The sequence below is a fragment of the Nicotiana tabacum genome, chromosome 18 (genome assembly GCF_000715075.1).
Source record: "Nicotiana tabacum cultivar K326 chromosome 18, ASM71507v2, whole genome shotgun sequence".
NCBI lineage: Eukaryota > Viridiplantae > Streptophyta > Magnoliopsida > Solanales > Solanaceae > Nicotiana > Nicotiana tabacum.
The window spans coordinates 73037407-73062691 of NC_134097.1; the positions used below are offsets into that span (position 1 = coordinate 73037407).

A 25285-nucleotide genomic window follows, 5' to 3' on the forward strand; every position below is an offset into this window, starting at 1 on the left:
TGATTACTCTGGAGAGATTCACGGTAAAAAGAGTGTTCATGATTGATAGATATGTGTTGGTAAATCTATATGAAACATAAATAGAAGGAATTCCATCAATAGGGGAAATCACTACCTTAGAACCTTCTTATTATTGTTCACAACTTAAGCATATTTAGTTTACAACTGTTTATTGACTTTCAATCTTAGTTATTAAATATACCATCAACTGTTATTCACAATGTTTGGGTAAGTTGATTCTAAAGAATTTAGTAAGTCCAACGAAAGTAGTTGATAGGTTAATTCTCTGTAGATTCGACTCTGGGCATAAATACTCAGGTTATATTTGCAACGTCCGCATTGTCCTTTTATAAGGCATAGTTGGGCGTGATCAAATTTTGGCGTCGTTGTCGGGGAATTAATGGTGTTATCAATTACAATTGAAAGAAGTACAAAAATTCTTATTGTAGTCATTTTTTTTTCTATACCCAATTTTTACATTGAAATTTTAACGTTTGTTGACTTGGTTGCAGAAGTGCATGCCTAGAAACTCATCCAGATCTGGTGAAGTATTTGAAGCATTATCAGATCCCGAGAAAGTTTTCAAGGCCTTGAATCAGGCTAATCGGAAAAACAAACAACAACCAACAACTACACAATTCGAAACAGTCATGGGGGATCACGAGGAAAACCCAGCGGTACCAATAGTGCCAGAGGCTGCTCTCTATGACTGGGCACAACCCACAGCTGAAAATCTGTCCACAGCCATTGTAGTTCCGCAGATACAGGCTGAGTCATTCCAAATTACGAATAACATGCTGCACTTGTTGCAGAACAAGGGACTATTTTCAGGGTCGCAAGTCGAAGATCCTCAGCAGCACTTGAAGAACTTCCTCTCTATCTGCAAAACCCAAAGGCAGCCCAACGTAACTCCTGAAGCAATCAAGCTGTTATTGTTTCTATTCTCAGTGACAGGAGCTGCCCAACTTGGCTAAACTCACTTCCCATAAATTCTATAACAACTTGGGATGAGTTAGTCAGGCAATTCCATAACAAGTTTCACCCACCCAATAAGACTGCTCAACAAATTGATGAAATTTTGAGTTTTAAACAGAGACCAATGGAGACACTGCATGAAACATGGGAGCGCTTTAAAGGGATGCTGGTTATATGCCCGCACCATGGTATTCCAGATCTGATGTTGGGGCAGCGGTTTTACATGGGATTGTCAGATAGCGTGAAGAACATTGTTGATGCTTCAGCTGGTGGAGCATTTTTGAGCAAAACATGGAGAGAAGGCCAGAGTCTGCTTGACAAGATGGCACAAAATTCGGGATGGACAACCAGGAATGCACCTATCACTCCAGTGGTTCACTCAGTGCCCTTAGATCCATCCAACTATATGGCTGAAAATATGGCCATCTTATTGACACAAATGAGTATACTCACCAAAAAGGTGGAAGAGTCAGGGCAGAAGCAGCAAGTACACATCGTAGATACTACCAATGAGGGCTTGTGCGCATCTTGCATTAGTCAGCCAATTGGTAACCATTGGAATGCAGAACATGATCATCACCACTATTGAAGACATGAATTATGTGTCTAATTATGGAGGCCAGAGACAGGGTGGTCAGAATTAGGGCCAGCAAAATCAACAATACAGGCCTGTCCATCCACAGTTCAACAATGGAAACATGGGAGGTATGAGACCCCCTAACAATATGGCACCTTACCCAAGGCCATAGGGATATAATAATCAGAATCAGCAGTAGGGGTATCACCCTCCTCAGCAGCAGCATGGTGGAAGGTAGGAAGATGGGTTTGCTAGACTTGAGGCAATGATGCAGCAGGTTATTGGGTCTAATGCAAAGATTAATGAGAGAGTGGATGCACATAATGCAGCAATCAAGAATATTGAAGTGCAGGTGGGCCAAATTTCTATGTTTCTGAACAATCGTCCTCATGGGACACTACCTGCAGACACCCAGATAAATCCAAAAGATCAAGGCCCAAAGCAGCTGATGGAGGTAAGTTTACGTAATGGCAAAGATCTGGATGTAGAGCAAGAGAGGGCTCGAGAAACTAGACAAGCTGAGACACTTATACCAGTGCCCATTGAGCTGGATGAGTCAACGAAACTGACGGAGGTGCCAGTCCAGCCTGCCCAGGAAGAGAACAACATTCAGAATGCGACCGAGAAAGAAGCTGAGACAGTCCAGGAACCAGTAGTTGATGTAGCAGCTGATAAGGATCAATCCCAGTTGATTGGGAAGAAGAGACCTCCTGCACCTTTCCCTCAGAGGCTGGCTAAGTACCAAAAGGAGGAACAATACAAGAAGTTCTTCGAAATGCTAAAACAAATCCAGGTAAACATACCATTGATTGAAGCTTTGAAGGAGATGCCTGGGTATGCAAAAATGATGAAGGACTTGATGTCCCGAAAGTTTGATTTCCAAGACTTGGCCACAGTTACTCTTACTCAGACATGTAGTGCAGTGGTGACTAGACCAATTGTAGAAAAGCTGTATGACCCAGGGAGCTTTACAATTCCATGCATTATTGGTAATTTTGTTTTTGCTAAAGCACTGTGTGATTTAGGAGCCAACATCAATCTTATGCCCCTAGCGATTTACAATAGGCTGGGCATTGGAAGAGCTAGACTCACCTCTATGTTGTTGCAGCTGGCTGACAGGACGGTGAAATGACCCTCTGGTATACTGGATGATGTGCTAATTCAGGTAGGAAAATTTGTGTTCCCTACAGATTTTGTGATCTTAGACTGCATAGTGGATGAAGAGATTCCCATAATTTTGGGAAGACCATTCTTGGCCATAGGGAGAGCTCTCATTGATTGTGAAACCGGGGAGCTCACGATGAGATTGAACGATGAGGAGATAACATTCAATGTGCAGAAATCTATGAGGCGACTAAGTGAATTCGCCAATTGTTCTCTTATTGATGTCGTGGATGTAATCGTAGAGACTGATGATGAGGTGCTAACTATTGAGGACCCCCTTGCTACATGTTTAATGAATTTGGATGAGGTGAATGGAGAGGAACTGGCGGAATGGGTGTTGGCATTAGAGGGTAGAGGGTTCTGGGATAGAACTCTAGAATTTGAGCCCTTGCACTTGGAAAATCGAGAGACTCCTCCAGCCAAGCCATCTATCGAAGAACCACCAAAGCTGGAGTTAAATCCATTGCCCAACCATCTCAGGTATGAATTCCTTGGACCTAACTCCACATTACCTGTTATTATCTCATCTAGTTTGTTAGATGTGCAGGCACAACAACTCTTTCAGGTACTTAAAGAGTGCAAGACTGCCATTGGGTGGACCATGGCAGACATAAAGGGGATTAGCCCTGCCTACTGTATGCACAAAATTCTACTGGAAGAGGGACACAAACCTTCCAGGGAACACCAAAGAAGGTTGAACCCTAACATGAAGGAAGTGGTGAAGAAGGAAGTAATAAAGTGGCTAGACGCGGGAATTATCTTCCCAATCTCTAACAGTAGCTGGGTTAGCCCAGTTCAATGTGTACTTAAAAAGGGTAGCATGACGGTAGTTAAGAATGATAACAATAAATTGATCTCTACAAGAACAGTCACGGGCTGGAGAATTTGCATGGATTATAGAAAGCTAAATCTAGCCACCTGGAAAGACCACTTCCCACTTCCTTTCATTGATCAGATGTTAGACAGACTGGCAGGGAGGTCACACTTCTGTTTTTTGGATGGGTACTCAGGATACAACCAGATCTCCATTGCACCGGAGGACAGAGAGAAGACCTATTTCACTTGCCCTTATGGCATTTATGCCTTTCGGAGGATGCCTTTTGGCCTATGCAACGCACCCGCCACATTCCAACGGTGCATGATGGCTATATTCACTGACATGGTAGAGGACATAATGGAGGTGTTCACGGATGACGTCTCAGTGGTGGGGAATTCATTTGATGAGTGCTTGATAAATCTGACGCGTGTGCTGAAATGGTGTATCGAGACTAACTTGGTTCTGAACTGGGAGAAGTGTCACTTCATGGTACAAGAAGGCATAGTCTTGGGGCACCGGGTGTCACGCAAAGGAATTGAGGTGGATCGTGCTAAAGTGGATGTAATAGCAAAGCTACCTCCTCCAACTTCAGTCAAAGCAATCAGAAGCTTCATTGGGCATGTCGGTTTCTACCGGAGATTCATAAAAGACTTCTCAAAAATTACCAACCCACTCTGTAAGTTGTTAGACCCTTTATTGTTTTCTGATGATTGTAGGGTAGCATCAAGGAGCTGAAAAAGAGACTGGTCACAGCACCTATCATTGTTGCCCCTAACTGGGAGCAACCATTCGAACTCATGTGTGATGCCAGTGACTACGCAGTGGGGGCAGTGCTGGGACAACGGAAGGACAAGATGATGCATCCAATCTACTATGCTAGTAGAACGTTGAGTAGAGCCCAGCTGAACTATACTGTGACTAAGAAGGAGATGTTGGCTGTGGTGTTTGCTTTCGACAAGTTCAGATCATATTTGATTGGTTCTAAGGTAATTGTATACACTGATCATGCAGCTCTCAGGTACTTGATTGAGAAGAAGGAGTCTAAACCGCGCCTGATTCGTTGGGTGTTGCTGCTTCAAGAATTCGACCTTAAAATTCATGACCGTAAGGGCACAGAGAACCAAGTCGTTGATCATCTATCACGACTTGAGGGAGCTGAAAATGCAGTTGAGGTTGAAGATATTCGGAAACCTTTCCAGACGAGCAGCTGCTCGCTACTAATCTTGAGGTAGCGCCATGGTATGCAGACTTTGCAAATTACCTGGCCTGCGGTATAGTTCCCTATGACCTTTCATCTGTACAAAAGAAAAAGTTTTATCATGACTGCCGCATGTATTATTGGGATGAGCCTTACCTATTTAGAATTTGTGTTGACAATATGATCCAGAGGTGTGTCCCCGAGATAGAACAATCTTCTGTTTTGCAGGCTTGTCACGCATCGGCTTATGGAGGACATTTTGGAGGGGTCGGGACAGCTGCGAAAGTGCTTGAGGTCGAATTCTTTTGGCCAACAGTGTTTAAAGATGTGCACCAATGGGTGAAGGGCTCCAATGAATGTCAGCGGACCCGGAACATTTCCCGTCGCCATGAGATGCCCATAAACCCAATTCAAGAGGTGGAAGTATTTGATGTCTGGGGGATTGACTTCATGGGTCCCTTCGTCAGCTCCTATGGCAATAAGTACATACTTGTTGTTGTGGATTACGTGTCCAAATGGGTAGAAGCTGCAGCGTTGCCCACTAATGATGCAAGAGTGGTGGTGGGGTTTTTGAAGAAGAACATATTCACCAGATTTGGGACACCAAGAGCGATTATCAGTGACGGAGGCACTCACTTCTGTAATAGAGCTTTCGAGAAGTTGCTTGCAAAGTATGATGTACGCCACAAGGTGGCTACCCCTTATCACCCGCAAACTAGTGGGCAGGTTGAAGTGTCCAACAGAGAGATAAAGAGTGTGCTAACCAAGACTGTGAACGCCACAAGAACTGATTGGGCGAAAAAGTTAGATGATGCACTCTGGGCCTATAGAACTGCTTTTAAAACACCGATTGGTATGTCACCATATAAGTTGGTATTTGGGAAGGCCTACCATTTGCCAGTAGAACTTGAACATAGAGCGTGGTGAGCACTGAAACAGCTGAATCTAGACATCGAGGCTGCGGGCACAACGAGAATCACAGAATTGCGTAAGCTCGATGAGTTCAGACATCTTGCTTTTGAGAGCACAAGGTTGTACAAGGAAACAATAAAGAGGTTGCATGACAAGAACATTGTGGAGCGAAATTTCAATCCTGGAGATATGGTGTTGCTTTATAACTCACGATTAAGGCTATTTCCGGGTAAACTCAGGGCACGATGGTCTGGACCATTTAGAGTGGTCGAAGTTTTCCCTTCAAGTGCTGTCGAGATTGCCACAGAGAAAGACTCTCGTACATTTAGAGTCAATGGGCAGAGATTTTAACTATATGTGGGCATGAGCGAACCAAAGGAAGTGTCTGAGCTACACCTGACTGAACCACAGAGGTCGAGCGAGCCTTAAATGTGCTCATCTGCGTCGTGCCGCGACGTTAAATCAGGCGTTGCGTGGGAGGCAACCCACGAATGTGTTGTAAGTGTAATGCATAAAAAAAGTAGCAGGAACACGCCCAGATCGCGGTCCCATCGTAACCGCGATCAAGGACCTCCTCTAAAAGAAGTCTACCGCGGTCCCAGCGTAACCGCAGTAGGACCGCGGTCAAATACCCCCTCTGAAAGAGGTCTACCACGGTCCCAGCGTAACCGCGGTAGGACCGCGGAAGACCAGCGCGGGCCAGGTAAGTGCAGAATTTTTTTTCTTCTTTTTTTCCCCTCCTTTTAATAAACCTAATCCCCCACTATTCCCCCAAACCCTTCTTTTCTTCAAACCACCCGCAACCCCCATCCCCTTCTCTCCTCTCTTCTCTCTTTCACACCATCTCTTATCCCTAAAACCCCCATTGTTTCCCCTCCTTTCTTCTCCATCTCTCTCTCTCTCCACAACCTATCCCTTCCATTCATCCTCAAGGTAAGCTTCTCTATTCTTTTCTCTTTCTTTTCCATAACTTAGTGTAATGAGTAGTCTAAATTAGTTTCAATTAAACCCTAGGTAGTGTTTTAGTGTAAATTTTTTTTATTTTTTTTCTTTCTTTTCTTTACTTTTCTCCATTATTTGCTTCTTTTGGCCATGATTGATGCTTAAATGGTTGGGTTTTCATTGTGCTTAACTTGGGGGTGATTTTTAGAATATTTGGAGGCCTAAACAAATTTTTTAGGGTGAAGCTTGGTGGAGGGGCCTAAATGGCCGAAAATTGGGGTGTGTTGTAAAAATTTGGAGCACTTTGTGCCCTTCTTAGTTTGTGGTGGTGGTAGCATTTGACATGATTCCCTTGTGGGAGATTGTGTGGGGTATTATATGGCGAAATTGTAGAATTAATAGTGGTGTGAGGGCAATAGTGGAGGTTGTCAACTCTGGGCACCTTACTAATTGGGTATACTGGCATTGATTGACAAAAGGAAATTGTTTGGTGCCATCAGGTGGTGAAGTCTGAGTACCATCCGACTGGCACATGTTAGGATGCATCTGATTGTTACCTTGAATTGTTTGTAGGTAATATGGCCCGCAAAAGGCGAAAGAGCTCGGCAAGAACTTCCCAAATGTCAATATATGATACCACCAGGTTCCAGTCACAGGAGGCAGAGGACGTGTTTCATGCTAAGGCAACCAAAAGCTTTGTCCCTGAGATTCCTGTTGACAGGGCTGCCCTCCGTATGGAAAAAGCAGACATGTATGAGGAAATCAGACGAAGGGAGATGGAGTTCTTGTTTGATGAACCTGAGACGGCAAACCCAATAATAGTCTGGGAGTTCTACGCGAACTGCCCAGAACATTTGTGCCAATCTGTGATTGTGCGGGGCAGGGTGGTAGATGCCTCAATTCTGAAGATTCGCCAGGTCTTGCAGCTACCCTAGTTCACTGGTGACATTGATCATTACCACGACGCCCAAGGGGTCACTTGGGACACTATGATTGAGACAATCTGCGCAGGGGGTCGACCAATCTGGCTACAGGAAAACATTACCCTTCACTCCAAGTCGTTCACACATGAGGCTCTGGTTCACCATTATTTGTAGCCAGTTATTGCTTACGGGCAACACGACAGATGTGAACCACCTACGGGCTCTATTGGTATGGTGCTTCGTCACCAAGAAAGACTTTGATGTGGCGAGAATTATTGAAGATGAAATGATCCTTCGATCACCTCTGCTATCTAAGGGGTTTTACTTCCCCTCACTTGTGATGAGGTTGTGTCTGCTAGATGGTGTCACCACCAATCCTACAGATGGAGCTTTGCCCGCAAAAGCGGCATTCAGAGCTTCAAAGATCACAGTGGGCAGAGATGCACCCACAACCATTGAGCTTGATGATGAGGATGACGCCCCAGCACCCATGGCACCATCCAGGAGATCCTGTGATGGAGCCGGATCGTCTCGGCGACCCCATACTGGAGCAGGGTTCTCTAGATCACAGTCTAGCCGACCCATGTTGCATTCTTTGGAGGAAGAGGTGGCAGATCTTCGCTCCTCGGTGGATGGCCTGCATGTGCGTATGGATGCCATGTCTCAGCGGCAGGCCAGGTCTGAGAGCCGGATGATAGCTTGGTTCCGTGCTTTGGGGAGGGCTTGTCATGTGGATCCCAGCACCGTCTCCGACTCCGAGTGATGCTCAGGGAAGTCTTCTTACCCTTCTACACTTTATTTGTGTTATGACATGGGGACATGTCATATTCTTTTTGTGTGGGGTGGGAGACTTACTTTAGTGGTGTATTGTTAGTGTACATATACATTGGTTGTAAAATAAATAAATGTAGGAGACTCTTCCTGAGGACGGACCACTTGGAAAGTACTCTTGAGGGAAGTAGTCCATTTAGATTTTTATTTTATTTTATTTTTCTTTTTAGGTAGTGTAGTAATTCCTCCTTGGTTTTTCTTTTGACCACGGTTCTTTTCCAAGGGCTTTTCTTGAACCGGGTTAGGTAGATTTTTCTTTAATATTTTTAGGACCCTTAGGACTCTATTGGACCAAGATGGGTGAAGGCAAGAATGCAACCCGTAATGTACACACCTGCAAATAACTAAAACGAACTTGAGGGTGCGACGTCTAGGCTCGTTTGTAGACTCGTAATTTTATGCCTTAATTCTGCACACCTTGTCTTTCTTGAACGCTCATGTGAGTTTGTTGACAAACTAATTCGGAATGAGTTACATGCCAAGTGTGTGTGAGATAATACTTGTATTCTGTGCTTGCATGCGATACCTAGAACTTGCCCTGTGTGTTTGCAAAGCGAAGTAGAAGTTGTTTGGCCTTAGAGATGATTGAGGCAGTTCCTTGTGTAGCCTGTATAATTATGAATCCACATGTACATATTGCCATAGTTAACCCCTTCGAGCCTGAAGCCTGTTCTTTGATAACCTTACAATAACCTACATCCCTGTGTTTGAATAGTTTGACTGTTTGAACCTGTACCTCCTAGAAGCACTTGAATCGTTAAAGAGCATATAAAAGTCAAAGTGTGGGGTAGTAATGGAGTGGGAAAAGGAAAATCAGGAAAATACTTAAAAGAAAAAAAAAGAGGTCAGTTGCACCTAAAGAAAAGTGGGGGTAGCCTATGAAACAAGTGTGGAAGAATGATTGGGTTGAACATGGAAATTGGAATAAAGGGAACGATTGTATTAAAAGTGCTTAGGGAGGTTAGTCACTATATCCAAATATATCCTACCCGTCCCTTAGCCTACATTATAACCAAATAAAGACCTCTTGATCTTGGACTGAACAACTCGATTAGTAGAGTATTACACTAAGGGCAAGCTTATGGTGTATCTGTGTGGCATGTGAATGTTCTTTGCTGAGAGTGAGTGGATTCGTTCTATCTATAGTTCCTTGTTGCTTGATTTTATGTGTGTGGAACTTCTCTCAGAAATGTGATGTGAGGGCATGTGACTCAGGAAGAAAAAGCAAGTTTTCACCTCTGTTTAGAGTAACTAGAGTAAGCACGAGTGTGGCATGGCATTAGAGTCTTCATCTGAGGTGTGGCTGTTGCACTGCTTAGATTGTTCTTTCATAATGGCGGGTGTAACATAAACTGGGTAATGCATCGAACGATTAGGTCTAGAAGTGTGGTTCAACTTGCTCGAGGACGAGCAAAGATTTAAGTGTGGGGTGTTGATAATAGGTGAATTGGACTATAAGTAGTCCCTAAAGAACCACCTTCTTGTATAGTTTTTATGGTAAAAAGTGATAACAAAATGCTCTGATTAGTGCTTTTCATGCTTTGCAGGCTATATACAATAAAAGAAGTCTATGGAGTACTTTTGGGATCAATTACGGAGAAAAAGAGGCCAATCTTACAATATCCGCTAAGTGCACTATGCGAAGGCAGCAAAACCAGAACTGGAGATGGACTGCCGCGGTCCCGGCGTAACCGCGGTCGGACGGCGACAGAAGGCTGTTGCGGATTCTGAGAGGCTAGTTGGCCGCAGTCCTGCCGTAACCGCGGTAGGACCGCGATAGGAAGCGAAAAATTGAGGGACTGAAGTTCAAGACACGGGATTTTTAGCCCAAAACCCTATATTAAACAATAGAACTCGTCCAAGGGAGGATGTAATGTTTTAGAGAGTACCTTGGCAAGAAAAACAAGTGTGAGAGATCACCCAAAATATCATATTTTCTTCTTCTCTTTATTTTTCTGGCAATTTTGATCATGAATGTTTTCATAGTTTATTTACCCATTGTCATGAGTAGCTAAATCATTTGTCTAGGGTTTTGATGGAACCTATTGAAGGATGAACCTCTTGATTATGTTAATATAGTTTGCCAGTTTAATCTCTATTTGTTCAACTACGTGTTTGTTATAGTTAATTGACAGGATCCTCAATTAGTTGTGCCTAATTAGTGTGCATAACTCGAGAGAGAGTGCATATTTAGGTGATTGTTGAACAACACCACTCCCAAAGTATAAGAGGGATCTATAACTGCGGGTTTAAAGGTGGGATTAGGGATAACGAAGCCTTGGGTGCAATCTAAAGTGAACAGTAATAAACAAAGCCAGCTAGCGTATCTCGGGAGAGTGCGTCTAGTAAATTATCGTGATTACTCGGGAGAGATTCACGGTAAAAAGAGTGTTCATGATTGATAGAGATGTGTTGGTAAATCTATATGAAATATAAATAGAAGGGATTCCATCAATAGAGGAAATCACTACCTTAGAACCTTCTTATTATTGTTCACAACTTAAGCATATTTAGTTTACAACTGTTTATTGACTTTCAATCTTAGTTATTAAATATACCATCAACTGTTATTCACAACGTTTGGGGAAGTTGATTCTAAAGAATTTAGTAAGTCCAACGAAAGTAATTGATAGGTTAATTCTCTGTGGATTCGACTCTGGGCATAAATACTCAGGTTATATTTGCAACGTCCGCATTGTCCTTTTATAAGGCATAGTTGGGCGTGATTACTAAGCAATTGCGTGACCCTTATTGACCCTAATGGCATTCCAATCACCTATTAAGGTAATTTGAGTCCAAAAAAATAATATTTAGGTTCCGGACTCTGGAAAAGCCTCCTATAGTTACCAGAAATGTTTTACCCAGAAAATGATTACACTTCAGTATGAAATTAAAACTGTGGCCCATTCTCCTATATTAAATTTGATGTATCCATTTTGTAGAAACACCAAACCTATTCCATTAATAATTTTTGGTTCTTTCTCTTCTCAGAAAGAGAATGTTTTTTTTTATTGCAACAAGTCCGTGCACTCTACTGTTTATTTAGAGGTAAAGAGAATGCTTAATGAGAAAGTGAAGATTTACGGTTAAAGGAAGTTATCTGACTTTCAGACAACAACTCTAACTATGCCTCAACCCCTCAGTCACAAACAAGTTGGGGTCGGCATGTTATTTGAGTGTCAAATTAATAACAACAACAGCAACGCCTTAGTCACAAACAAGTTGGGTGGGCTCACAAACAAGTTAGAATTGGCACTTATCTTTGTGTCAAACAACAACAACTATAACTACACTTGGGTAACAGAAAAATGGAATTATTAGTGAGAAGTGATCCCAAAGAAACAGCACAGTAGTAGCAAATAGAATGCCCATTACTTCACAGCTTGTAGAGGGCCTTGAAAAAGCCGACAATTAGAGATAATTCCAAGTATACCCATGTGGAATTCTTCTTTTTTACTAGCTCACTCCAGCTTATCTTCTTGTTCTTGCTTTTTTCTCTGCTGCAGATTTCCTGCTAATTTCTTTGTAGCTTCTCATCATGTGGGAATCAGAGACTGAGTCTGTCAGTGGAAGAGACTATGGGAATGGAGTTCTCAGCAGTACCAAACATGGTGTCAAGACTGATGGTTTTGAGCAAAAAGGACAGTCTTGGTATGTACCATTTCTATTTTTGTGATTTTGTTTCAATGCCATCATGTTATAACTGTGTTACTTCATAGATTATCTGAATTTAGTTTGAAGCAAATGATGAAAATGCTCAATGGCTTATAGGTATGTAGCAACTGATATCCCCAGTGACCTTTTAGTTCAAATTGGAGATGTTAGTTTCCACTTACACAAGGTAGATATACCCTATGATCAAAACTGTTTTAATTTCTGTTTCAGACCTTTGTCTTAGATAATTAAATGACTAACTAATCCTTTTTGTTCTCAAAAAAAGTATCCTTTGCTTTCTAGAAGTGGAAAGATGAACAGAATCATATATGACTCAAGGGATGAAGAATTGAGCAAAATAATTTTAGATGACCTACCAGGTGGACCTGAGGCATTTGAGTTAGCTGCAAAGTTCTGCTATGGAATTGCTGTTGATCTCACAGCAACCAATATCTCCGGCTTACGTTGTACAGCAGAGTACCTAGAAATGACTGAGGACTTAGAAGAAGGAAACCTTATATTCAAGACTGAAGCTTTCCTCAGCTATGTGGTTTTATCATCATGGAGAGACTCCATACAGGTATTGAAGAGTTGTGCCAAGTTATCACCATGGGCAGAAAACCTCCAAATCGTTCGAAGATGCAGCGAGTCCATCGCTTGGAAAGCCTGCGCCAATCCAAAAGGAATAAAATGGCAATACACAGGCAAACCCCCTAATGTTTCCAGCCCAAAATGGAACGAAATGAAGGATTCTAGCCCGAGCAGAAACCAGCAAGTAGTACCTCCTGATTGGTGGTTTGAAGATGTGTCTATTCTCAGAATTGATCACTTTGTCAGAGTGATTACTGCTATTAAGGTAAAGGGTATGAGACATGAACTAATTGGTGCTGCCCTTATGCACTATGCTGCTAAATGGCTCCCGGGGCTAATTAAAGAAGGATCAGGATCGCCGGATGAAGGTAGCAATAGCAATAATAGTAATGGCAGTAGCAGCAATAGTTGGAAAGGGGGTCTTCATATGATAGTGTCAGGAACTAGAGATGAAGTACCAAGTGTTCAGGCCAAAGATCAAAGGATGATTATCGAAAGCCTAATTAGCATAATCCCACAACAGAAGGACAGCGTTTCGTGTAGCTTCCTTCTTCGTCTTTTGAGAATGGCAAACCTGTTGAAAGTGGCTCCTGCTCTTGTGACAGAATTGGAGAAACGGGTCGGGATGCAATTTGAGCAGGCTACATTGGCTGATCTTCTCATACCGTCCTATAATAAGACTGACACCTTGTATGATGTTGATCTTGTTCAGAGGCTTTTGGAACATTTCTTAGTTCAAGAACAGACAGAAGGTTCAAGCCCCAGTAGAAGTTCATTTTCCGATAAACATATGCATGATGGAAATCAAAGAGGTAGCAATCTCAATGCTAAGATGAGAGTAGCAAGGCTTGTAGACAGTTACCTCACAGAAGTATCCAGAGATAGAAATCTTTCCTTGACAAAATTTCAGGTCTTGGCAGAGGCTTTGCCGGAATCAGCAAGAACTTGTGATGATGGATTATATCGAGCAATTGATTCCTATCTTAAGGTATTTCAATCCAATTCCTTCGATTTTCTACATCTTTTAAATTCACGCATCATTATTTCTTGAAGTCATCGATGTTGAGCCTGTAGTTTCAGCTAGTGTTATTGCTCTCAACCATAGCCAGTTATTTTGTTCTACACTAATGTTTATAAGCCTGCATTTATATCCTATTTTCCCATTAAAACACAAACAAATTTAAGCATTGCTGCCGTTCTTATATACATGTACATGATGAGTAAAGAACAAGTCCTCTAAAGGAAGCACTATACAAGAACTGAAATGTTACAAATCGTGAAAGTATGATATGATAAGACCGCGATCTGGTGAAAGTATGATATGATAAGAGCGCGATCTCACCAGCTATTCAATTGCAGCTATTTAATGTCATTTGTGATCATATTTTCTGCATTGTACGATAGCACAACACCTAGGAATTAACAACACGAAAACTTTGTTCTAAGTTAGCCCTTTCTTTATTGGGCTTGGGACAAAAAGAATGGTAGGGACTACAAACATCCAACTCAAATGTCAGCAAAGAAATAGAAAAAGGTCATGGTTCAAGGTTGAAACTGTACGAAATACTTCATTTTTTGCAGAAACTTAGTATCTATATAACATGACAGGCCCATCCAACTCTCTCCGAACATGAAAGAAAGCGGTTGTGCAGGGTGATGGACTGCCAGAAACTCTCTATTGATGCTTGCATGCACGCTGCTCAGAACGAACGGCTCCCACTAAGAGTAGTGGTGCAAGTCTTATTTTCTGAGCAGGTGAAGATCAGCAATGCAATATCCAACAACTCACTCAAAGATGCAGGAGATTCTCATTATCAACCTCTGGTATCAAATCGCAAATCATTGCTCGAAGCAACACCACAATCATTTCAAGAGGGATGGACTACAGCCAAGAAAGACATCAATACTCTTAAGTTTGAACTCGAGACTGTTAAAACTAAGTACCTAGAACTCCAAAACGACATGGATAGCTTACAGAGACAGTTTGATAAGATCACAAAGCCAAAGCAATCCTCGGCATGGACTTCAGGGTGGAAAAAGTTAAGCAAACTCACCAAGATGACAAATTTAGAATCCCATGAAATTGGTTCGCAGGTCCAAAATGCTGAATTGACAAGGAAGACACCTAGAAGATGGAGAAATTCCATTTCCTGAATCCAAATGTTATAAGAGAAAAGACTACCAGATACATAAAACCTCTATCAATCCAATTCTGTTTCCCTTTGTGTTTGAAATTCTCATTTCCTTTCTATCGGAGAGTAGCATCAAAAGGTTACTTTTCCTTTCCAAAATTATAATAGCATCATTTACTTCCTGGCTTTTTTGTGTTTGATTTTTCTGTATTCTTTGTATCTTGAAAAGCATGTTTGTATTTTAAAGTGAAGAGAAATATTATTGCATTGTTTCATTGACATGCAGTTTTGCTAGTTATGTTTTTCACTTTTTCTCTCCTTATGATTTTGTCGTAAAAGAATCTAAAATTTAACTTGACAAGAAAGTCTAAACAGATTATTAACTTAAGAACTGCAAAGTAAGATTAAAAGATGCCCCATAGAGCAAAAGCAACAGTACTGCACTTGGTTACGTTAGGATTGAAATAATCAGCTGTTATACGGAAGCTAGTAAAACAAACCTTGAACGATAATAAATCAGACAACAAAAGATAAATATACAAAAAGAGATACAAATATTTAACGTTGCTCGGTCAATTGACCTATGTCCACAAGCGGAGATAAGCAATCCACTATATAAAAGAGAGTACAAATTATCGAGAGAACAACCTCACGAGGCAAACACAAGTGGCACGCTAACACTTCTCCCGAAATTTCCCCCTAAACAAGACTCACAAACCCCTTATGGCTACATTGTGGATGCTATTGAATGAGAAAGAAGGATCCTTAATTTATAGAAGTCCAAACATTTTCCTCCAAGAAAAAGTACTAGCCAAATATGAGAGATTTATAATTTCCTTCTAAAAGAAGGAAAATTCAATTATGGTAAATATGTTGTGTTATCTTTCAAAAGATAAGAAAACCGAATATGCTAAGAAAATCAGGACAGACACTTAACAGATTATCGATATCTACCCCATAGAGATGTAATAACAACAGTGCTCCACTTGGTTACTGGATATATACCTTTAATAGAAGCAAAAATGGTAGCTATAATTGTCAGGCTCTCTACTTCATAATAAAATTAATTTCCTTACCCACACTATGTGATGGTGGCCGTCTGGACATGTGGATCCTTACATGTCTCTAAAAGTATGAATGCAATGCACTAAGGAAACTGAGTTTGTAAAGTTATTTCATTTTCTGCTGAAAATTGAACTTTTTGATACACGGATTGCAATAGGGCCAATCACCAATATGTGTTGAAATGAGAGGATATTTGTGATCTATTACTTAAAACAAAGTCACCATTGAAGTTGTCAAGGAGTTAAAGCTTCCTCTTTCAGTCCTATATATATAGAACTCCGCTGCTTTCTTTCCCTTGTTCTTTGTGGAGCATGCAATTAGTGTTTTCTTTTGTGTACGTACACATGGCGTTGCATCCAAGGTGGTAATCTCAACCTTTTTGAGATCATTTTCCCATTTGATGCAAAAGGTACTACCAGTTTTTCACTTAACACAGTAGTAATAGTAGTAACATTTAAAAAACTTGAAGAGTTACTTTTATATTCCAAATAAAATTGTGGTCATAGATTGTTAGGGATATAGTAGATATGTCCTAGATCCAATCTCGTATTTAATGATTTGAACATATTTTTTTGAACTTTATTTGATATAAATATATATGGCATTTGATATTCTTTTTATCATAGTTATTATTAATTGCTTGATTAACTTGATAAGGTCCTTGATTAAATTTTGAGACTTGACATTGTGGTGGAGATCATGATAATGAGAGCGAAGTTTCTTATAGTTTAATCTAAATTTGTTGATCATAGGATTATCAATTTGGACATTAATAATCCGGTTAGATCAATATTTAAGTGATCGTCTTTATTGGATAAAGATTAGTTGATCTCATTAATTAAATCACATAGAGATATGATCATTGAACCGACTCATTGGATAATTCCTAGTGGTTAGAATTACCATAAACTGTCAATAGGATATTCTCTTGAAGAATGTGATGTAAGAGTTTCCTTTGACCTCAGATCGTCATAGTAATTGACAAGTTATTTATTGTGCTTTGATACCAGACACCTATGGCCCTAGGGCGATAGTTGAAAGGATATTTGGTATGATTAAATGCTTGTAGAATTAGTGATTGATCAAGATGGAATCTGTCAACTCTTGGTGATGAGTTTAAGCTCCATGTTGTCATGAATTATAAACGACCAAACTAAGACCTTGGCCAGCGCGATTGAATGAAAGAATAAAAGAGTTTCATAGGTCATTAAATGGTCGATTATATCTAACATAACACATAGTTGGTCACCTATTAGGATTTGACAATTAAACTACATCCTAGGGTGACTCAGAGCTATAAGGACATAAGAAAATATTACTTTATTCTTCTACTGGTTCTTAAGAGTAAATTGTATACTCCATGCTATCCGGACGTTAAGGAGTGTTGCTAGACACCACCCTTGATTAGTATGTTGATGCAATCAATTTACTACCGGTTTAGTATTGAACCTATAGGATCGCACACTAACGAATGTTCTGATTTTTGCTAAAGGATTAATTACTTTATTGTTTGATAATTAAATTAGAGAATTTAATTAGTCAAATAAATTAAAATATTAGTCCAAATGAAATATTATTATATTCTTTACTAGCACGATGTAATTAATATTGTGAACAAATTTAAGTTTTCTATTTGGAATAGAAAATTAAATTATATCTCTTGGTTGAAATATATATGCAATATATATTCAATACACATAATTAATATTTATTTATATATGGAATGTATATAAATATTAGTAATAAAGACTACTTGTTAAGTCCAATTAGAATTGGACTAACGAAGAAAGTCCATAAAGGACGTCGCCACCTTCTTACCTATTGGAATTTTCCATTGAAAATTGGAATTTTTACCTAGATATACTATAATAGAAACCTATTTACTATCTTTATATAGGTTTCTTATTAATTACTTTATATACCTATATTTACTAGTTTTATACAAAACCATAAAAAAGATACTGGGTATTAGTTACACATAATCCCCCTACATTTAAGATACTCTTCCTTTTTCAAAGAATTACAAAACTGTCATTTGTCTTTGTACTTACCCACCGTAAGAAACCCACTGATACCCAAAATTATCACCTCTCTTTCATACAAATCAACCAATATCTCTCTGTCTCTCTCTGATACAAATCAAACTATTATCTCTCTAAAATTGTAGCATTATATATTTCTCTGAATCAATTCCATCAACAACCATTAAAAAGCTTCACTATTGACAAATCCATCAACATTATCTCTGAAATTGTAGGTGGAGGGGTCTGCTATTGTATTACGATTGTATGATAAATGTATCATAATTGTATCTGAGGTGTATTTGATACGTCAATACCTAAGACAATTCTGATACAATATTAATACTATTAAAATACAATATTGTATTATAATTTAAGTTTAGAGTTGGTTCTAGGTGGATGTTTTAAATTGAAACTTGAAAAAGATGAAGATCAAAGTTGTATCATAATTGTATCGCAATTTGTACCTAAAACAATATATGATATAATGCTAATACAAATATAATACGATATTGTATTAGTTTAAGTTTAGAATCGGTTTTAAGTTGTAACATAATTGTATCAGAATTGTGAAGAATACTTTCGGAATTGTATCAAATTTGTATCTGAATAATGAGTAGTTGTGAGTTCATGACGAATTTCACAGTTTATATCACAAATATATGATAATTATATATTAATTTATTAGTATTGTATCAGGTATTATTTTGGTTATTAATGTACCATCTACAAGTTAGATACAATTGTGATACAAGTATGATACAATTATGTTTTAGCATTGATATATCTGATACAATTCAAATGCAATTATGATACAGTTATCATACAATCCCTGAATATTTTTTCATTTTCAGTGTTGTCCGGTCTCCCAACAAAAAAACGATGCAATTGATGATTTAATAATATAAAGTTGTCGCCAATGGTGGGAAGAGAGAAGATAGAGATTCTAGGTATAGATTAAGGAATTTTGATGTAAAAAAAAAAGGAGAGAGAAGAGGAAAAGGAAAAAAGGAAAAAAGGAAAGGATATAATTGAATCCCTTAATTGAAGGCACAAATAATGAGATGAGAGCCTTTTAAGGAGAAACCTACACAATTTGTAAGAAAAACCTAGATAATTATTAAAAATTACAAAATATAGAGAATATTGGTAAATAAGTTTCTAATATAATATAGCTAGGTAAAAATCCCAAAAAAAAATTATGGAAAAGAAGTCTAATTCTAGAATTGGCTAAGTCACGTACTATAGTCCACGAAGGACGTTGACGGCAGCAACCCATTTAGAATGGGATTACAATTTTTCCTTAATTATTCCATAAAGTTTATTTTTGAAATAACTTTTATCCTAAGAATTACCTCAACCAAATAAAAAAAGAGTTTATATATGTTATATAAGAAAAATTTGCGACAGTAATTCTTGGAAAGAAAAATTACTTTGTAAAAGTGAGAGTACAATACAAAGTCAAAAGAGAAAATACAATTACAAGAAAAGTGTTTCTTGTTTTTCTACATTTAAGTTGGAATTTTTTAGAAAAATTTCACCATAAGTATTTCAATCAATTTGTCCGCGTGTTTCATTGATCAAAGAATTGATAGCAAAGATCGGTCTCGGTGTGGATGCGGATAGAGTCTTCGCACTATCGAATTTTTTTTTAAACGAAACTCTTTTCACCAGGTACGTCTCAGATTCGATATAAATTTTAAACACGAAAAGATCTTCCTAGAATTGTTAGTGTCTTCCAATGCTTGTTACGAATACCTATACGTAATCTTCCATGGGTAACACGAAGGAGGGAAGGAATAAAAATGAAATGATTACAAGCTTAGGCTAACTGAGAATTATAATAACTTTAGTGCGAAAATATGATGGTAGATACTATGCAATCACACAATCACAATACTGACCAAAAGAGTGAACAATTACATCATGCAAGAATGGTCATCACAAGAGGAAGCTGCAAAAATAGAAGCACGCTGCTACTTTGAACACCATGATTTTTTTTGTATAGATGTTCGTAACACACAGCGAAAGACAATAATAATTTTAGGAAAATAGTTCGTGTTTAAAATTTATTTACATGTCAAAGATCGGATCTAAGACGTACCGGGAGAGGCGGAGCCAGGATTTGAAACTTATGGGTTCGGGGTTCTAGTCCTTTTAAGTTACTGGGTTTTAAATTAATAATTTGTACATATTTATGGATTTTTTTAAGATAAATACATGGATTAGACCGAAGTGACTGGGTTCGGCCGAACCCATACTAGATAGGCTAGCTCCGCCCCAGCGTACCGGTGAAGTGAGTCTCGATTCAAAATTTCTTTCATAGTGCGAAGACTCTATGCATATTCACACCAAGACCGATCATTGCTATCAACTCTTTGATCAATGAAATCCGCGAACAAATTGAATAAAAATATCGTGTTGAAATTTTCTCAAAAATCTCAACTCAATGATAGAAGAATAAGAAACAATTTTCTTGTAGTAATATTTTTTCTCTTGACTTTATATTGCATTCGCTCTTTTACAGAGTGATTTTCTTCTCAAGAATTACTACGGCCAATTTTCTCCATCATCTTAATATAGTATCACCTATAAACCTTTTTCCTATTCGATTGATGTAATAATTTACTTAGGGTAAAAGTTTAATTTCAAAATTGAATTTTTAGGGAATTTTCTAAGAAAAAATCGACAATCTCATTCCTTGGTAATGTGACTGCCGAGAAAGCTTTATAAACTCTATATATCCAATACTAAATTGGATTCTAATTATAAATTTTTTTATATTAATATTTTTCTACTGAAAGTATAATCCCATTCCAAATGGGGTTGTAGCAACCGACACGTCCTTTTGATTTTCCAATCCAATTTCAATTGGATTTCACGTTTTTACCGCATTTTATGTTACTAATTCAATTCAAAATTGGATTTAATTAACAAATTTCTTATTAATATTTTATATAATAGTACTTTATATTATATATATCTCATATATATATTTCAACCAAGAAATATAATTTAATTTTCTATTTCAAATAGAAAACTTTAATTTGTTCACAATATTAATTATATTCTCTGTGTTAGCAAAGAATATAATAATATTTCATTTGGACTAATAACTAAATTCATTTGACCAATTAAATTCTTTAATTTAATTATCAAATGATAAAGTAATTAATCATTTAGCAAAGATCAGAACACTCGTTAGTGTGCGACCCCATAGGTTCAATACTAAGCTAGTACTAAATTGATCACATCAATATACTAATCAAAGGTGGCGTCTAGCAACATTCCTTAATGACCGGATAGAATGAAGTATACAATTTACTCTCAAGAACCAGTAGAAGAATAAAGTAGTATTTTCTTCTATCCTTATAGCTCTGAGTCACCCTATGATATGGTTCAACTGTCAAATCCTAATAGGCGACTAACTATGTGTCCAGGTCAAATATAATCGACCATTGAATGACCTAAGAAACTCTTTTCTTCTTTCATTCAATTGCAATGGCCAAGGTCTTAGTTTGGTCGTTTATAATTCATGACAACATGGAGCTTAAACTCATTACCAAGAGTTGATAGATTCGATCTTGATCAATCACTAATTCTACAAGTATTTAATTGTACTCAATATCCTTCCAATTATCACCCCAGGGCCATAGGTTTCTATTATCAAAGCACAATAAATAACTTGTCAATTACTGTGGCGATATCAGGTCAAAGGAAACTCTTACATCACATTCTTCAAGAGAATATCCTATTGACAGTTTATGGTAATTCTAACCATTAGAAATTATTTAATTAGTCGGTTCAATGATCATATCTCTATATGCATCATCTATTATGTGATTTAGTTAATGCGATCAACTAATCTTTACCCTATAAAGACGATCACATAAATATTGATCTAACCGGATTATTAATGTTCAAATTAATAATTCTACAATCAAGAATAAATTTGGATTAAATTGTAAGAGACTTTACTCTCATTATCATAATCTCCATTTAATCAAGGACCTTATTAAATTAATCAAGCAATTAATAATAATTATGATAAAAAGAATATCAATGGACATATATTCTTATATCAAATAATATTCACAAATATATATTCAAATCATCAAATATGAGATTGATTCTAGGGCATATCTACTATCTCCCTAACATGTTTGACCAAAATGCGATAATATAACCAAAGAGAGTTGTATAACTTTCAACAATGTGAACAACAGAAATCTGTACCCCTAGCACTTGATTAAGGCTTCTTAGGCACTTGTGGTATTTCTGGCTTAGGAAACGTAGGGAATTTGAGGCAGTCCAGGTTTGGGCAATGATGGGAGCTAGGCATATCATGAGGGATTGTCCCACACTTGGGAGAAGCGGATTTTATTAGAGCACTCAGGCTACGGATTAATTTTCAATTGTTACTTCACTCGCACAACCAGTTAGGGGCTAGAACAGGTGGGTAGAGGGCGTCCTAGAGGGGGAGGCCCGACCCGTTGATATATTTGCTATGGTATGGCTAAGGGCGCTATACCAGATGGTGTCGTTACATGTATGGTTTCAATTTGTTATAGAGGAGCACTATCCTTATTTTAATTCGATTCTGCTTATCAAGGTGAGTACTCCTATCATGCTTCACATATGGGTGAGTTTCGTAATTTTATACTTTGCTTATGTGTTTACCCGTATTGGGTGGGAGATTCTATGATGGTAGCCCCGTATCTAAAATTTAATTCATGACATTATAGTTCAAAGGAATACTTTTGGATGTTGAATTATCAATTTTTTTCAATAGGTAATTCTTTTCATTATTAATACGGAAAAGGGCTATATGTGTCCTTGTACTATCAAATATTAGTTATATGTACCCCGTTATACTATTCGACGCTTTCTACCCCTACCGTTACCCATTTAAACATATTTACCCCTTCATTTAATGGACCCATTCTGGGTAGACACGTGGCAACATTTTAAACACCCTAACCCATTTTCTTTACTAATACCCAAACTCACCCGAAAAACCCGAACCAGTTCAACCTCAATCCGAAACAAGAAGTAATCCTTAACCCACTAAAGGCACTCCAACTCAGTGATACGGGACCCAAAATACCATAAAATATCGTATTCACCAGTATAGAAATTGAAGCAAATTTTCCAATTTCAGTTCGTCAGTGACAAAATCTCATCACGACCCCAATTTTGAAATTGCACTTGCTGAAATGGAGGTCGATTGAGGAGCTTAGGGTGATCATTCAAGTTTTTCCGGGTTAATAGCTCGAATCAAGGTTTGAAGAACATGCGGCTCCATCATATTGAACTTCCATAGCTTTCAATGGTCAAGATTTTATCCTTGATTCTCATAGCGTTGGCACCCCCTTCTTTCTTTATTTCCTTCGTACTTTTCTTTATGATGTGATTTCTGATGATGTCCATCTCATTGAAGAAGTATTAGGCATGTGCCTAATAAAAGTTTTTTTGGTTTGGTAATCAACCTTGTTGACTTGGTTTGGTTAGGTAGCCAACCTTGTTGAATTAGTTTGGTTTGGTAGCCAACCTTGTTGAATTTCTTTGGTTTGGTAGCCAACTTTGTTGAATTGTGAAAAGTATGTGTAAATAGTCAAATATTGTAGGCTTTAGAGGGTGAAGCTTTGGCTATAAAAGGAGAGCTTCAACTCTCATTTCTTCACACCAACAAAGAGAGAAAGAAAGAGTGAGGTTTCACAGACAAGGTATAAGAAAATAGTCTGTGAGGAAAATAGAGAGTGAGCGATATTGTAGTGAGGTGGGAATATCAAAAGAGGGTTATTTCTTTTGAGTGTTGTAGTGGTCTTTGGAGTATTTATCTCCGACCTACAAAGTGTAAAATTCCTTACTATAGTGATATCAGTTGCTCCTCTCGGGGCCGTGGTTTTTTCCCTTATTAAAAGGGTTTTCCACGTAAAAATCTTGGTGTCGTTGTTACTCTTTTATTCTTGTTAATTACCGTATCTCTGTGCTACATTATTATTCTACTTTTATTACCATGAATATTATTTTGGCAAGGGGTTTATTCCCAACAACTGGTATCAGAGCACAGGTTCTGCTCGTTCACTGAAATACTATTCACTATCGGTACTACTATACTCGGTGAAAAATAAATGTCCGGAGTAAAGTACGAGGTAGCAAAATTCAACGGAGATAACGATTTCTCAACATGGCAAAGAAGAATGAGAGATCTGCTCATCCAACAAGGATTACACAAGGTTCTAGATGTTGATTCCAAAAAGCCTGATACCATGAAATCTGAGGATTGGGCTGACTTGGATGAAAGAGCTGCTAGTGCAATCAGGTTGCACTTATCAGATGATGTGGTAAATAACATCATTGATGAAGACACTGCACGTGGAATTTGGACAAGGTTGGAAAGCCTATACATGTCCAAAACGCTGACAAATAAATTGTACCTGAAGAAGCAGTTATACGCCCTACACATGAGTGAAGGTACGAATTTTTTGTCACATTTAAATGTGTTTAACGGACTAATCACACAGCTTGCCAACCTCGGAGTGAAAATCGAGGAAGAAGATAAAGCCATCTAGCTATTGAACTCGTTGCCATCTTCGTACGATAATTTGGCAACAACCATCCTGCACGGTAAGACTACTATTGAGTTGAAAGATGTCACATCGGCTCTTCTACTCAATGAGAAGATGAGAAAGAAGCCTGAAAATCAAGGACAAGCTCTCATCACAGAAGGTAGAGGCAGGAGTTATCAAAGGAGTTCGAACAACTATGGTAGATCTGGAGCTCGTGGGAAGTCAAAGAACCGATCAAATCAAGAGTCAGAAATTGCTACAACTGTGATCAACCAGGTCACTTCAAAAGAGATTGCCCAAATCCAAGGAAGGGCAAAGGTGAAACCAGTGGCCAGAAGAATGACGACAACACAACCGCCATGGTGCAAAACAATGATAATGTTGTCCTCTTTATAAATGAGGAAGAGGAATGCATGCACCTGTCAGGTCCAGAGTCGGAATGGGTGGTTGACACAACGGCATCTTACCATGCCACACCAGTAAGAGATCTTTTTTGCATATATGTAGCAGGTGATTTCGGCACAGTGAGAATGGGTAACACAAGTTACTCAAAGATTGCGGGGATTGGTGACATTTGTATCAAGACAGATGTCGGATGCACATTGGTTCTAAAGGATGTACGGCATGTACCTGATTTGCGGATGAACTTGATCTCGGGAATTGCTTTAGACCGAGATGGATACGAGAGCTATTTTGCAAATCAAAAGTGGAGACTCACTAAGGGATCATTGGTGATTGCAAAGGGAGTTGCTCGTGGCACGTTGTACAGGACAAATGCAGAAATATGCCAAGGTGAATTGAACGCGGCACAAGATGAGATTTATGTAGATTTGTGGCACAAAAGAATGGGTCATATGAGCGATAAGGGATTGCAGATTCTTGCCAAGAAATCACTCATTTCTTATGCCAAA

The 25285-nt window shown here is 38.6% G+C and overlaps 1 protein-coding gene and 1 non-coding gene across 3 annotated transcripts; one reads left to right on the plus strand and one right to left on the minus strand.

The window, feature by feature from the left end:
* Positions 1 to 1060: 1060 nt before the first annotated feature.
* On the minus strand, positions 1061 to 1167 carry LOC142173115 (small nucleolar RNA R71). Its single transcript, XR_012702545.1, has one exon. It is a non-coding gene; the product is annotated as a small nucleolar RNA R71 (small nucleolar RNA).
* Positions 1168 to 11386: 10219 nt separating this feature from the next.
* LOC107791534 (root phototropism protein 3-like) lies at positions 11387 to 15008 on the plus strand. 2 transcript variants are annotated; one of them, XM_016613623.2, is made up of 5 exons: positions 11387 to 11766; positions 11846 to 11990; positions 12111 to 12180; positions 12280 to 13572; positions 14193 to 15008. In XM_016613623.2, the coding sequence occupies exons 2-5, from the start codon at positions 11878 to 11880 to the stop codon at positions 14736 to 14738; spliced, it is 2022 nt and encodes a 673-aa protein (XP_016469109.1). In that variant the 5' UTR covers positions 11387 to 11766; positions 11846 to 11877; the 3' UTR covers positions 14739 to 15008. The 2 variants fall into 2 exon arrangements, with proteins under 2 accessions (XP_016469109.1, XP_016469108.1); XM_016613622.2 differs by having other exon boundaries at positions 11387 to 11990.
* The last annotated feature ends 10277 nt before the right edge of the window (positions 15009 to 25285 follow it).

Bases quoted from the DNA above. Each gene is read 5' to 3' on its own strand.
- LOC107791534 (XM_016613622.2), top strand. From the start codon at position 11,878: ATGTGGGAATCAGAGACTGAGTCTGTCAGTGGAAGAGACTATGGGAAT. The intron at 11,991-12,110 runs GTATGTACCATT...AATGGCTTATAG, and splicing joins GAGCAAAAAGGACAGTCTTG to GTATGTAGCAACTGATATCC. The intron at 13,573-14,192 runs GTATTTCAATCC...ATAACATGACAG, and splicing joins CAATTGATTCCTATCTTAAG to GCCCATCCAACTCTCTCCGA.